This window comes from Centrocercus urophasianus, unplaced genomic scaffold, assembly GCF_019232065.1.
Source record: "Centrocercus urophasianus isolate 14NV4802_14NV808 unplaced genomic scaffold, USGS_Curo_1.0 seq_11, whole genome shotgun sequence".
Lineage (NCBI taxonomy): Eukaryota > Metazoa > Chordata > Aves > Galliformes > Phasianidae > Centrocercus > Centrocercus urophasianus.
The window spans coordinates 34392616-34408426 of record NW_024884253.1 but is presented as its reverse complement, the minus strand read 5'-3'; the positions used below and the strand labels follow the sequence as shown (position 1 = coordinate 34408426).

The following is a 15811-nucleotide window of genomic DNA, read 5'->3' as shown; positions in this document are numbered from 1 at the left end:
AATGTTTTGAAATGGAAACTTCTGAACACAAGGGATTTCAGTAGCTGGTAAAAGTAAATGAAAAGTGTGCAATTGAAAGGGAGGAAAAAAAACCTTACATATTTTAAATCTAAACTACATATGTGAGGGATAAAAACTCAAACAGAAAGAGTAATAGTATCCCCCCAAAATGGAAAATGCTTCCCTTCAAATGTATCCTATTATATCCCAAATATATCCCAATTACTTCTAACGCAATCACTGTAATTTACATACAAATGAAAACAATTAAACAAAAATCCTAAATTATTTATATCAAAAGCTGCCAAAGGAGAAAAGAATTCTGACAACAAAAAGTTCATAGTGAAGCCTCTGACCGAAAATATGTTTTTTGACTCCTTACTACATATGAATTTTATCACCTAAGAGGAAAAGGCTGTGAGAATAATGTTTTCCTGCAAGCTTTCACATCTGAAACCTTTAATAGCAGGAAAATTCAGTAATTGTAAATTATTTAAATTGTGTACCCTGCCTTTCTCAATTTTCAGAGATATTATATAAATTGACTTCTGCATTGTATTGACAAGCTTTTTACAAAATAGATCAATTTGTTGATGATTCTTCTGCCTCTAAAGTGGCTACCACACAGCTACACAAATTACTTACAATCTTTCAGTATGTTAGCATGCTGTAGTAAATTTTGTGCTACAGATTATTTTCATTTTCTACTTCATAAGGGAAGACTCAGGAGAATGATACTGTTAGCCTTATTTAGTAACTGAATAAATAGGTTTTGATTTTGACAAAAATATGGTGCATAGAAACAAAATTCAAGGATTTCAAGCTGATAATGAGTTTGAACTTGATTTTGAAATAGCATATACAAGACAAATTCATCTTAATATCCTCATATCAACATAACTGACACTATGCAGTAGAAGTTTCTACTGTTAAAAGTTTCCAATAGTCTCATAAAGACCTACTTACTATTTTAACTGTAGGCAACCACATTTTCTGCAAGAAAACTGATGCATCTTTTCTCGTTCTACAGTTCCACAACAAACTAATGGAATGTATGCTACATTCACTGATCTTATTGCCAATCCTGTCAAAACAACTACTACTTAACACTGTTCATAAGCCTTGTTTAAAATATTTGACATTCATTGTGAAAATAAATATTTATTATTAGCTATCTATAAGCGAACACATACATAATGAGTAGCAATTATGATAAACAGGTTAGAAAGACACCACAGTCAAATCAGTGATATGTATTACAACAAGCATTTCAGACCACCTCAGCTAATGTTCAGCATGTAAATTAAAACATAAACCCAATCATGCTTCTGATCAGTATTGGGAGAACACACAGACCATCTGCACTTTCAGTTCTCTAGTACTTTTGGCATGTCTAAGCATCGAATACAAATTTCCTTCCCTGCTAGGAAAGAAAAGTCTCACAGAATCACTTAGGTATCACACCTCTTCAGAGCTTCTGTATACTGCAAAGATTAACCAATGCACAAAGGTAGTCAAAAACTCCTTTGCCCAACAACCACATCAAGAGCTACAGAATGGTTTGAGTTGGAAGGGACCTTTAAGATCATCTAGTTCCAACCCCCTGTTATAGGCAGGGACACCTCCCTCTAGAACAGGTTGCTCAAAGCCTGGCCTTGAATGCTTCCAGGGAGGGGGCATCCACAACCTCTCTAGGTAACCTGTTCCAGTGTCTCACCACCCACATCACATGTGGTCTGAGGCTAACTAGAACTAAAACAGCTCTCAGGGCTCCTAAATTATGATCCCTGTGGTTTCTCACTGAGAGACACAGTGCTGCCCTCAACACTCCCACAGTTATAAAAGAACCAACTACTGATTTGTGATACTTAATTCTATGATTCAAATAACTCCAGAAAAGTGGACCAAATGTAACAACACACAAGCTTTCAATGAAGCAACTCCCTCCTGTCAGATAGGTTCCCTAGGTAATTACTCTAAAAATGGTTTTGGTAATTACTATTGTCCTGATGAAAGAGCTGGAAGTGCTCATTTTGTTCATTAAAATGGTAATATCAAGAAAAATGTGACAGTATGACAAAGCCAGCTTTGTTCACAGACCAGTGCCTGAAGAAAGAGCCATTGCCAAACTCCAATAGGTTTGACTGACATACAGAGAAGTAATATCATCACCCATGACAAGCTACTCTGGAAAGGAAGCACGCACATATTTCAAAATCTGATATTTTTATTTTTACCTTTACAGCAAAAGTATACAGCTCTCCCTGAAATCATTTAAAATAAGTTCTATTTTAAAACTACTCAGTCTTATTTGAAATACTTCTGTATAGCTCAATTTGTCATCACTCACATTTATCCAGGACAAGATAAAAATTATTGCTTCATAACCACAAAAAACTTAAAACGAGAGTAATGATTATCCTTCAATACTTTCCAAAAATTGTCTGCAAAACTTACCATGCAGCTATATATATATAATATAAATAAATATAAATAATATAATAATATAAATAATAATATAATAATATAATTTATATAAATAAAATAATATATATATATTATATATATATATTTTTCACAAAAAAAAAAAAAAGGAAAACATTTAAACACTTACCCACTAGATTATCGTTTGAATAATCCTCAGTTTGAACTGGGGCTTCTGTAAATGAAAAGTGCACAAACAACTAAAACTGGGTAGTTCTCTAAATGTTTACAGAAAGTCTAAAACGATTACAGAAAAGTTTTCCTCTTATGCTCAAAACAGTGACCTATTAAGACTAATGAGCAATAATACTTTTTCTGAAGTGGGATACAAATTTTCTTCAGCTACGTTTTTCTAGGAAAAAATTAAAATTAAATTTAAAAACAAAATTCTGAAATTGTACTATCATAAGCACAAATCTCCCAGTTTAATATGCTATTTGAGTATGGATTTGACTCAAAAATTCAGTTGATTTTAATTCAGGATGTATGTTTAAATTAGACATGTCACCAACTGCTGCTATTGCTAGTAGGCTAAAGGTTGCACATAGTTCCCTATTCATGCATAGAGGGAGTCAAATTTACCAGAGAAGAATTCATAATAGTTATAATACTGACTGTAGCAAATACGAGAAACTGAAGAGGGCAATACATGCTCTGACTCACAAATTCTGTAGTGGTGCCACTCAAAGCTGGGGAAATATTCCCCCTTTCTTCTGTTATGCTCTTTTTCCAGAGTATGCACTACTGACTGCCAGGTGGCAGACAGAGCATGGCAAGAAAATCTTCCAATTCCTAGGACCAACTATGATCGTTTTTATGGTTACAAGTCATTCTGAGCTAGAGCACTCTCGACTTCTAAAACTGAGCTTTCCTAAGCATTTAAAATACTAACATTAGAAAGCGAAGTAAAATAAAAAAGGAACATGCTAGCTTCTAATAACGCAGTTACACCCATCCTTAAAGGAAAACAAGTTCTGTGGCAAAAGAAATTGCGAATATATTTTTACCGTAGAATTCTATTCTATGGTATTTATCTAATTTATATAAAGTAGCAAGTTCATGTGAAACATAATATACAAACCTGATTCCTCTGGTCCAGCGGCCACATTATCTTCTTCTGTATGCTTACTTTCTACTGTTATAAATAAATTTAAATATGAAAGTTACACAAAATGCTTAAAATTTTGCTTCTGTTCCTCACCAACCACCCAGTCTCTTTCGTATCAAACAAGTAGAAGTTAAACTGAAGGACAAAGAAGTTAAAATATCAGTAGCACAAAAGCACCTAAGCACATTTCATATAAAATAAGTTTAGACCCTCTTAGTTAATGACTGCTATCATTTTGCCCCCTCCTCCCAAAAAGGGATTTCAATTATGATTGCCATTACAACAATTTATGAAATGGAAAACTTGAATAAACTATAGCAGCAAATCCCTAGCTATGCTAAGACTAAAGCGACGACCACTTTCCTCAAGCTGACTGAATTAAGGTCATGTTTGAAAAACCATCATATTTAATGATATTTTTGACATTAAGCACTTCATAGAGAACATTTTTTTGTCTTTAAAAAAAAAAAAACATATTAAGAGATATAAATGGAAGGAAAATGCTTGATTTCTTTATATATAAAAATTTCATACCCTGTAGTTTTTTCTCAATTTTTAAGTCTTCAACAATTTCATCTCCAACTATAAAAAGACAGAAGTACATAGTTAGCTCTCCTTCTCTAAAAAACAAAACAAAACAAAAACAATACCAAAAAACAACCAAGAAATGGATAACAAAAGCACTTCAAGACCACAGTAACAATACATACCTGGTTCTGTGGTTTCATGTACTTCCTCAGGAAGGTCTTCAACAGCTAAAAAACATTTAATTCAGAGCAACAACGAAGTCAAGCTCTAAACTGAAGAAACTTACATATAACACAAATGAACAGAGTTCGTACACAGAGATGTTCAACTGTGAACATAAAACTTCAAAAGGGAAGTATGAACTTTTATCAATTTTGAGGAAACAAAGTACCTTAAATTTTCTTTCCTGTATTTCTACAGAACTACTGTATTTATTAGGTGAATACTTAAAACCTACCTTCTAAACAACTAAGACATACTAACTTTAAAAGATGACATTAGAAAAAAAACCCTCCTTAGTCTTTCTGAGCATGTCTTTCAGTTTCATTTTTTGCATCATCAACTACATCTGATGGATGTGTGAACAACAAACCCATAACCTTTTCAATTAAAAAACCATGAAGGAACTGATAAGCAGGACAAGAAACAAGAGCAAAGTAAGAGCAAATTCAGAAACACATTTATGAGTTAAAAAGGATCTTTTTGTAACCTTACAAAGATTACTCATGCTGACTGGCTTTAGTAATGAGCATTAATGCTCATTTAGTAATGAGCATTTAGTAGTAGCATTGTCAACAACCTAAATGGCTAACAATGCAGCATTTTGTCACTGTCTACTTCTCCCCTCATTGTATTTCTATTCTTAGGTTTGTGGGCAATTTAACCACACACAAAGATTTTTTTTTTTTTAATATATGCCATATGTAAATATATTCATGCATACACACAGACATACATACATACAATAGACTATACCTGTATCTTGAGTCTCGGTCTCTTTCTCATGCTTTGGTTCTTAAAGGGAAAGAAAAATACGTTGTTGATCCACAGACAAAACTGAAAATAATTTAGCTGTTAGGCATCTAATTCATTTCTTAACTGCAAAGCTCTCAAAAGCTTTCTTTACTCTTGAGGCCTGCACAGATAAATGAATTCTTAATGGAACCCACAGTGGTGAATTCTACATATAAAACAAATACCAAATGTGAACATAATGCTGAAACTCCTGCATTTCTACCCACACAGATGAGATATTTAAAACAATGACAACAATAAAACCATCATTCTGCACAACTACAATAATTCACCTACACTCCTATACTTTAAATAAAGAGCTAGTATAGTTTTCATAACTGAACAAGAAACAGGTTAAAAATACTGATTATTTTTACTTCAAATAATGTCTGAAAATAGGTAAGATGCTGGCCATTTATTGTAAGTCTTTGATACATAATAGTGTATTTTAAAATTGAGAACTTCAACATGTATCTAAGCACACTGAATAATTTCATTATCTTAGCAGGTACTAACCCTCCTAGCAATCATTAGCAAATCATTAACCAAATCAAACTATATTGGAGCAAATCTCCACTGAGCTATTAGCTACGAACAAAATGAGTACAATACAGTAATACTGAGCTACACAGATACAAGGAACTACCGCTGACTCACCATGGTTTTATTAAAGAAAAACATGCAGAGAAGGGCTGGCATGAGATGTTCTCAATATTTTATGCCACACAGGCACAAAAGAGATCAGTTAGGGAATTTAACTAATATGTATACTCTACATTTGTTCCACTGTTACAGACTGGCTGACCTGGTCACATGGAGTATCAAAGATCAAAAATACCTTATCACAGAACTTATAAGATGAATATGACAACAAGAAAAAAATTAGGACAAAATAATTTCATTTTCTATCACAGAAAGATTATCATAATAATTCAACAGTGAAATAAGGTTTATGATTCAATATATAAAAGTTAAATATAACAGTTGTCATACCATGTTCATCATAAACACCATGCTCTCTGTCCTCTGTTCAAAGAAGGGAAAAGAAGTTAATATTAAAATTCATTGAATTTTGAAGAAAATAAAAGGTTCAGAATAAAGTCCATTCAGGGAAAAAAAAAAAAAAAAAAAAAAAAAAAATCGAATATATACTATTTTATACTGTGTTACAGATCATAATACAAAGAGTTCTCTGCAACTGAAGATTTTACAGTTTTCGTGGGAAAAAATAAGAAGCTTCCTGGCATTACTAGGTACGACTTCAAAATGATTCATCAAATAATTAGATAATAATAACAAATAACAATAATCAAGCCATGAAATCAACTGTAAATGACCTGTAAATCTTAAAGGAAATACCCATCAGTCTTTCTTACATACAGTAAAACTTTACAACATACTGTGGATATTTTTATTTTTACTTTTTAAGAAAGATACGAATTTTTTCCCCCAACAGTTAGATATACCACCTCCAAAAGCCTTTAGCAAATTGAAAATAATATATATTTTTTTTAATCTACAGAAATATTCCCATGCAATTTAAAAAATAAATACCCTAAATATTTAACCCTCAAAATACTGTTCTGCTCATTTTGCCAGACCTCCATTTGTATTTTTTTAAGATTACACTAATAAACTGATGCTATATACCAGCTCCAATCTGGGAGGACAGGAAAGGGGACAGCTTTTTTTGAGGATAAAATTCACTGAAAAAAGTACGATTTTGGATTGTACCTGTGTAGTGTTCAACAGCATCTTCTAATGTTAGCTCAGCATTACCTTAAATAAAAATATTCAATATTTTATGTTTCTGTCAAATTTTCATGCAACAGCTAAATAGCACAAGTTAAAAAATCATATTAGGCTCAAAAACAACAGAAACATGCATGTAAGAATAAACATCGCAATATTTATTCGAAATTCACAGCTAGGTGATAAAACACATCCATGAGCTAGACCACAACATAGTAAGTTATTTGCATATTTGTACTATTGTACGTATTATTGTATAAGCATGTCTGTATTATTATTAGGAATGCATGTAGGTTGCTGATAATCATAGAATGGCTTGGGTTGGAAGGAACCTTTAAGATCATCTAGATCCAATCCCCTGCTATAGGCAGGGACACTTCCCACTAGAACAGACTGCCCAAAGCCCCATTCAGCCTGGCCTTAAGTGCTTCTAGTGAGGGAGCACCCACAACCTCTCTGGGCAACTTGTTCCAGTGTCTCACCACTCTCACAGTAAAGAATTTCTTCTTAATATCTAGTCTAAATCTGCCCTCTTCCAATTTAAAACCATTATCCCTCATCCCGTCACTACATGTCTTTATAAAAAGTCCTTCCCCAGGCCCCCTTGTAATACTGGAAGGCCACTATAAGGTCTCCTCTGAGCCTTCTCTGGGCTGAAAAGCCTCAACTCTCTCAGACTGCCCTCACAGTGGAGGTGTTCTAGCCCTCTGATCATCTTCATGGCACTCCTCCAGACTTGCTCCAACAGCTCCATGTCCTTCTTGTGTTGAACTGGATGGAGTATAACAGGTGGGGTCTCAAGAGAACGGAGTAGGGGGACAGAATCACCTCCCTTGACTGTTGGTCACACTTCTCTTGATGTGGTTGGCCTGGGCTGCAAGCGCACACTGTCTGCTCACACTGAGTCTTCCATCAACCAACACTCTCAAATCCTTCTTCGCAGGGGCTCTCAAGCCATTCTCCACCCATTCTTATCTCTGCTTGAGATTGCCCCAGCAAAGTGCAGGGCCTTGAACTCAACCTTGTTGGAAGTTCATGAAGCCGGCACGGGCCCACCTCTCAAGCCTATTCAGGTCCCTCTAGATAGCATCCCTTCCCTCTAAGCGCATCAACCTCACCACTCAGCTTGGTGTGACCTGGAAACTTGCTGAGGGTACACTTGATCTCACTGTGCATGTCACCTACAAAGATGTCCCAGTAATGATCTGTGAGGAATGCCACTCATCAGCAGTCTCCACTTGGACATTCAGCCACTGACCACGACTCTCTGTGTGCGACCATCCAGTCAATTCCTTATCCAGGGAGATGTCCATCCATCAGATCCATTGTTCTCCAATCTGGAGACAGGATATTGTCAAGGACAGTGTCAAACACAAATCCAGGTAGATGTCAGTTGCTCTTCCTTTATCCACTGATGCTATAACACCATAAAAGGCCAATAAGTTTGCCAGGAATGAGTTGCTCTTGTTGAAGGCACATTATTTACCAGCAATCACCTTGTCTTTATTTTCCATGTGCTTTAGTTGGGCCTTCAAGAGGATCTGCTCCATGACTTTACCAGGCACAGAGGTAAGAATGATGGGCCTGTAGTTCCCTGGATCTTCTTTTATACCCTTCTTGAAAATGGGAGTTACGTTTGCCTTTTCCTGTCGGTGAAACTTCACCAAACTGTAATGACCTTTCAGATAAGATTGATAGCTTGTAGCTTGGCAAGTTCAATCCACCAGTTCCCTCAAAACCTACAGATGGATTTTGTCAGGTCCCATGGACTTGTGAACCTTCAGGTTCTTTAGATGGTCTCAAATCTTATCCTCTTTCTGGGAAGATCTTGTATCACCCAGTTCTTTCCTTTCTGCAGCTTGCATGGTGCAGCTAAAGCTCTTGCCAGTGAAGCAAAGGCAAAGAAGTAATTGAGCACCTCAGCTTTCCCCTTGTGACCAGGAGCTCCAGTTTCCTTGTGGATCTCAGCTCACATCTTCCCTAGCCCAGCCTAGCATAATAATCTATTATTTACTCTAGCAAATACTTTGCAAGTGTTTGTGGATTGGATTAATGGAATCCTTTGTATATAATTGTAATGGTAACACAGACGCAAAAAACAATTTTTATTTGATACTACTTGAAAAATCTGTTTAAAAATAAAGCTGTGACATAACAGTAAACGACACATTACTTCAAAAACTGCTTAAAGAATTGATTACAGTCTGAATTTATGAAAATGTACAAACCTGGAGCTTCTGGATCACTTACTGTGTTTTCCAAATCCATATCATATTCATAAGAAACTGAAAATTGAATATGAAAAAATATATTTTTTCAATACCCACTGTTTTAACTTGCATCAATAATACATCTTTCAATAGCTCCATTTATATATCTAGTAGAAAACTATTAAATAAAAATCTTACAAATTGATGTTTGACACTAGACAAATAGCAATCTAATGGAAAGCGCTGGATCCTTCTGCTGTAACAGGCAAAAAATTTTGTTGCTATCATATTTGGTATAAAAAGAGAATGTAAAATGCAGAACTAGCATTGGGACAAAGAAAATAAACCTAGTTTAAACTGAAATTCACTGAAACTTGATTTAAATGGAATAGAATGCTTATGCTATATAGAGGCATTAGTAGCATTCAGAAGAAAACTCTTCTCAGCACGGAAATTTCAATGATCCAGCTGGATCTCAATAGATAGACTAATAGTTAAGATTACCCACACCACATCCTTATCTCTAAACTGGAGAGATATGGATTTGAAGGCTGGACTATTTGGTGGATAAAGACTTTACTGGACAGTTACAGCCAGAGTGCTGGTTAACTGTCTCTCTAGAGAGAGGCTGGAGACAAGTGGTGTCCCTCCCAGGGATCTGCCTTAGAATTGGTGCTCCTTAATTTATGAATGACACAGACTGTGGGATCAAGAGCAGCCTCAGCAAGTTGGTGGATGACACCAAGGTGAGTAGTGCCGTTGATACAACAGAAGGAAGAGATGTCATAAAAAGGGACCTGGGCAAATTTGAGAAGTGGGCCCACAACCCTAACGAGGTTCGACAAGGCAAAGTGCAACGTGTTACCCCTGGGTCAGAGCAATCCCACACATATGTATGGACTGGGAGAAGAAACTGAGAGCAACCCTCTCAGTACAGGAGTACAGAGTACAGGAGGATCTGTGGGTTCTGTGGGCAGATGAAAAGCTGGAAAAGAGACAGCAGCGTACGCTTAGAGTCCACAAGGCCAAATGCACCTTAGGCTGCATCAAGAGCAGCAGGCAGCAGAGTGAGGTGATTGTCTGCCTGTGCTCTGCACTTGTGAGGCCCCATCTAGAGCACTGTATCCAGGCCTGAGGCCCTCAGCATAAGAAAGATGCAAATCTGATAAAACACAGTGTGATGAAAACTAGAAGCTAACTGTATTAGTATACATTAACACTTAAGAATGCTTTAAAGATAAATTAGGGTGTACAGAATGATAGTGCAAAGATAGTTCCATATCAAGCCTGTGGAGGTTACTGGCTCTGAAAGAATAACATTGCAACACTTCAGATAGTTCTGAATGGAAGGTTATAAACTGAATACTTCTGAAACATGTGAGAGCACAAGTTCCTGATTAAAGACAAAAATAATAGGCCAGAAGAACCTCAGCAAGATAGAATGTTACAAGACAGTAATACATAAAGTACTGTTTTATGTATTACTTATTATTTATTTATTATTTTATACTGTATCTGTTAAGAACCACTTGTCATAGCAGATATGATACAGTCATTTCAGTGAAAATAAAAATATATAAGACAAGTCAAGAACAGTAGTTTGGAGAATAAACATTTTCAAAATCATCTATTACTAAATCAATTTAGCATTTTGTATTTTGCTTTCTCTTACCATTTCTGACACAAAGCTAATATTATTGACTTCGGAAATATAAAATGATACCTGGAGCTTCGTATGTCTCAGGTTCTGTTGCTCCAGGATCATCTGCTACAAAATCAGCATCTAAGAAATAGACATATTTAAAAATTCCTGGTTTTGTGAAATCCTTTAACAGAATACTATGCATGAATAGTAACATTTCTAAGCAGAAATAGTAAGTAGATTTATTCTATTGCCAGAAAGATATTCATATATAGATTGAAATAATAATCATGTATGTTATACTGAGAATACACATACACTAAACACATTCACTCTGGAAAAGATGGCTGTTCCTACAGAAATTTTCATCTCCCAAGTTCAGGTCTGCTGTTGGAAAATCAGACTTCATGAGAGATTCAACGTAAAGAACAAAAGAACATATTTATATTGCCTTAAAAATTATTTCCAAGATTTAAAATAACTGGAATTTGAATATTCAATGTATTTCCTACTGTAGCTTACACCTTGAAGAACAGAAGACAAACAAACAAGGAGGACTGAAAGACTGAAAGGATTTACTTCAGCTGAGATGAAAGAATCTCAGCATACTTTCAGCAATCAGAACATGTAGACAGCAATCATTACCTAAGTTTTTCAAAAAGAGGTCTTAAAAATATATGCACAATTGTCAGTACTGCAGACAAAAGCATTCAGATGTACTTTTCCCTAAATCTGAATTAAACCAGATGATTCTTCTGTAATATTACAGTTTGTAACAGCCTGTTGATATCTCAAAGCAGCAGGGTATGAATATCCTCATTATACTACAGCATGTTCTTTGCAAGACTTGGAATATTGCTCACATACAACATTCTCTTCAAGTGTCACATTACAAGGGAAATACACTGAGAACACCTATAAGAAATGTGTAAAATTTAATATTAAAAAAGCTTCTTGAGTATAGAAGCAAGCTCAATCTTCAGATATTCTTCATTGATAATATCACTTCAGATATTGTATGAGCACTTTTATTTGGGGTGAAATGCGTAGCTGGAACACAGATTAATTTTGTTGTCTGAAAGCCAACACAGCAGTAAGCTTACTATAACTTACAGCTACCTGGATCAGAACATCTTTAAAGCATTCCAATATTTTCCAAGACTGTGGCAAGCAGAAATTATTTCTCATTAAATTAAAGACACTTGACTCTTATTTAAATTTGTCTGCTTGAATTTTTGTGAACATTTAATTTTTAAATATATTTAGTCATTCAAATACCTTTCTGAAATGAGTCTGGTATCTCATAATCCTCTGTCACTTCATTCTCTAATTCTCTAAGCATGTCATCTGTTGCAGGAGCTTCAAATGGTTCTGCATGTATTTCTTCCTTCTCTTGCCACTGGTCAGTTATGCTTTCATCTACATCTTCATGTCCCTCTCCTAATCAAGAATATAAATTTTTAGATAACACATACTCACTGGTACACTCTACTAGAATAAAAAAAATTCAGCTTTCAACACAACTACCGCGTTTTTCTACTACTCCACAACAGAGGATACAACTTGACTGCCTCTTACAGTAAGTCCAAAGTGTCTGCACTGACTGATCAGTGTCTTCATTGTTCACAAATAAAAACAATTTCTCTTTACCCATTCTTGCACTGTACAGAGTGTTTCTGTGAATTCTCTGAATTAAAAAGTTACCGTTTCAGGATTTGTTGAGTGAATTTTCAAGACATTCTTGGAAAATCACAAACTATTTGATTAGAACGTCTTGTGCAGGTAAAAATACCTTGAGTGCATACAATAAATAAATAAATAAATAAATAAACTAATTAAAAAAAGGATCACATTTTATAACTCGTCAGTGATGTCTAAACGTTAATTCATTACCAGGCTGGGAATGGAGAGCATCATGAAGAACAGGCTGAATTTCCTCTTCCAATTCTACATCAAGATTCTTGTGCTCTAAAGGGATCATAAATTGCAGTGTAAGTAAATTACTTGCAGGTAAGTACAAAATATAAATTATTAACACTAAACCAAGGCTTGCAGCTTTCAGTAGCCTCCATAAAGTTCTTACTCCTTTCCATCAATTTCCACAAATTCAGATAAACCTCTGCATTTTGTTTACTGTCCAATAAAGCAAATATTGCATCGATTACATCCAATGAATTGAAAGAATTATTCTACGCAGATTTCCTGCATGTTTTTTTTTCAGCAGCAATAACAGTTGCAACTTGAGATAACTGTAAAAACCATGAATTCTCTTCTAGGAATCCACCTGTTATTTTCCTGTGATTTAGGTAGCAGTACTAGCATGCAGTTTTTGACAACACAATATCATTTGCACAAGTGGCGTTTCGCTTGTTTTAGAAGTAGGGGAAATAAATATTAACATTACAATACCAAGGACTTCTCCTGGCATAGCAGACTAAATCACAAACTGTTTCCAGGGACAAGCAATAATCACTGAATACACCAGCCCACGACGTAAATGGATTCTGTACTTAAAGTTACCTTCATATAAATATCCTGAAAAATTGCACTGAGAAACTCCATGGCACAAAACCAATCCAAATGCATTTTCAGATAAAAAACCAAAACATTTGTAAAAGAAAGTTGGGGGTGGAATAGACAGGAAATTACACCTCAGTTATATATTTTATAATGACTTAAGTAATTCAAGTCTTTTAAACAGATTCTATATTACATTTTATTAACCATATTCTCCACATTTGTGGATTATTGTGTTAGCTATACATAAAGATGAAACAGGGCAAGCCTCTTCCTGGAACTGGAAAAAAATACACTGTGAATTACAGGAAAGTGTAAATTGCATATCCAAAAGTTGACATTTAACATTTTTTCCCCTAAATTCCTCTTGAATCTAATAAATTTTACTAATATTTGAGGGGCTTTAAAATATTTGTGACTTTTTTCTAATACTAAGAATATACTTATTCTAATTTTTATATACTATTAGTTTCAGTAGGAGAGTGAATATTTGATTAATCTTATCAAGCAATTCCATTTTTAGTTGAAGTTTAAAACAACATAAAATGTTGAAGTTACTAGAATTAAACAGTAGACCTTTCTATTCTTGTCAGATTAGTTGAGAAACTGTAAACGGTCTTACTATAAAAGTAATATTTAGAAGGAACAGCTGCTGTACTGCTACTTCTATATTTTTCTTTTTTCCTCTTCCCCAAATAGGAAAATGATTTCTATTCATTTTGATATCTAATTTTTATGTTTTAGCTGGAGAATCTGCTGTTATTCTGACTGTGTATATGGTTGCACACATACAAAAACCATAACTATACACCAGCAAAAAGTCTCTCTGCTGTGATATGGTTTTAACAGCAACCATGAGAAGTGAGGAGAGTACAATCTACACTTTGTGTAAGCAATAAACTCTTACTGTAATAAAATCTCTACTGATTTACAAAAAGTTGTTAACGGTCACTCCAGTTGAATGTTATAATGTATAAACAATACATAAAAGTGATTAAAGATTTTATTTTCTACCCAAAGAAATACCACAATGAGTTTGCATAGTGAAGGAACAGAACACTAAATCAAGTGAAACACTGAGTCTTGTGCTTCATCTGTGGTTTATGAAAAACCTTACCTGATTTGACGAATGACTCCTCAGCGGGTTGAATGGTCTCCTCAGATACTGGGGATGCTGGCTGTTCTGGGACAGATCTTTCTTTTAGGCCTGCATTTTTCAGTTATAAAGTTATCTTTAGGCTTTTTTATTATTGTTTGATTGACTTATAAGTTGTTTCAACTACATCAGCAGCAACTACAGTTAAAATTAACTGACATGAAACACTTGAAAATTCATTTCAACAATCAATTGTAACAGCAGGGCTGTCCTGATATTTAGTGTACACAAAAACCAAAGTGTATTGAGATAATAAACAAATATACATTTTAAAGGTAGACACACAATGAGAAAAATATGGACAGAAATTTAAGCATCTGTTTTTAATTCAGGGTAAGTAAAACAAGTTACCGTGCTATTCTCAAGATCTATTTAGTATCCAAAAGAGAAATAGGCAACAGGTTTTTCCTTACAATCGTTGGAAAAAAGTGCTTTATATGATCACTTTTATATTTTATAAATAACTAATTTGAAATTTAGGATATGAAGCTCATACTGAGAATATGCTTTCATAACTTCAAAGATCTGATAAAGAGAATTGTAGTTTCTTCAAAACATAGCAATGCCACTCTATTTTCTCCTGACACTTAAGTAACTGCACAAAAAATATGACTGATAACGTTTCACCACAACGTGGTTTACTATCCATATCACTGAATCTTTCTGGATCAAAACACCATGGAAAAAAAAGCAACAAATAACAGCAATGATCAGTACAAAGGTAAGAGATGGAAAGAAAGACAATTAATATCTTACTCAGACACCCGCTCAAGAATGATATGTTCATTAGTTACAACTTACAGCCCTAGTTACATGAAGTACAGTGAGAAGTCGGAAAGATGATCCCACATCTTAAGACAACACATCCACAAGAAAGAATGTATTGGTATTAGCCTGATCCTCCTCTCCATCATTCCTCAGGAAAAATTCAAGCAAGACTGAAATAAGAGATGTGGATGCAGGGATAAACTCCCCTCCCTCAACCCCTCCCATGAAGACACTCAGAACAGCCTAAGCAGAAAGGTGCACTCGCATCCTTTTATTTTTTCAAGACAGTACTGGGTAACGCTCAGAGTAAGCTGGTCTTACTCTGAGTTGACCCTGTTTTGAGCAGGATGTTTGAATAAAGACCTCTTAAGGACTCTTCAAAACTGAACTTTCCCATGACCATACGACACCTTTAGCAGATTTACATTTGAGTTCTGAGATCATAGAACCGCTTGGGTTGAAAGGGACCCCAAGGATCATCAAGCTTCAACCCGTGCCACGTGCAGGACCACCAACCTCCATATCTAATACTAGGCCAGGCTGTCCAGGGTCCCATCCAACCTGGCCTTGAGCACCTCCACTTTCTTAAATAGACACAGACACACACACAGACACACACACAGACACACACA

General features: G+C 35.0%; 1 protein-coding gene across 6 annotated transcripts in view; it reads right to left on the bottom strand.

Annotated features, from left to right (window-relative positions):
* Positions 1 to 15811, bottom strand: part of ASPH (aspartate beta-hydroxylase) — a 102228-nt gene that overhangs the window by 49096 nt on the left and 37321 nt on the right. For 4 of the 6 annotated variants that reach the window (XM_042833207.1, XM_042833225.1, XM_042833233.1 and 1 more), the window contains 12 exons: positions 14373 to 14462; positions 12632 to 12706; positions 12017 to 12178; positions 10820 to 10879; positions 9115 to 9171; positions 6869 to 6913; positions 6128 to 6160; positions 5096 to 5134; positions 4303 to 4347; positions 4127 to 4174; positions 3566 to 3619; positions 2615 to 2659 (listed from right to left, as the gene is read on the bottom strand). In XM_042833207.1, the coding sequence (XP_042689141.1) occupies positions 2615 to 2659; positions 3566 to 3619; positions 4127 to 4174; positions 4303 to 4347; positions 5096 to 5134; positions 6128 to 6160; positions 6869 to 6913; positions 9115 to 9171; positions 10820 to 10879; positions 12017 to 12178; positions 12632 to 12706; positions 14373 to 14462 (753 nt within the window). Of the gene's footprint in view, positions 1 to 2614; positions 2660 to 3565; positions 3623 to 4126; positions 4175 to 4302; positions 4348 to 5095; positions 5135 to 6127; positions 6161 to 6868; positions 6914 to 9114; positions 9172 to 10819; positions 10880 to 12016; positions 12179 to 12631; positions 12707 to 14372; positions 14463 to 15811 lie in introns of all 6 variants that reach the window. The other 2 variants (XM_042833215.1, XM_042833253.1) reach the window with 2 other exon arrangements.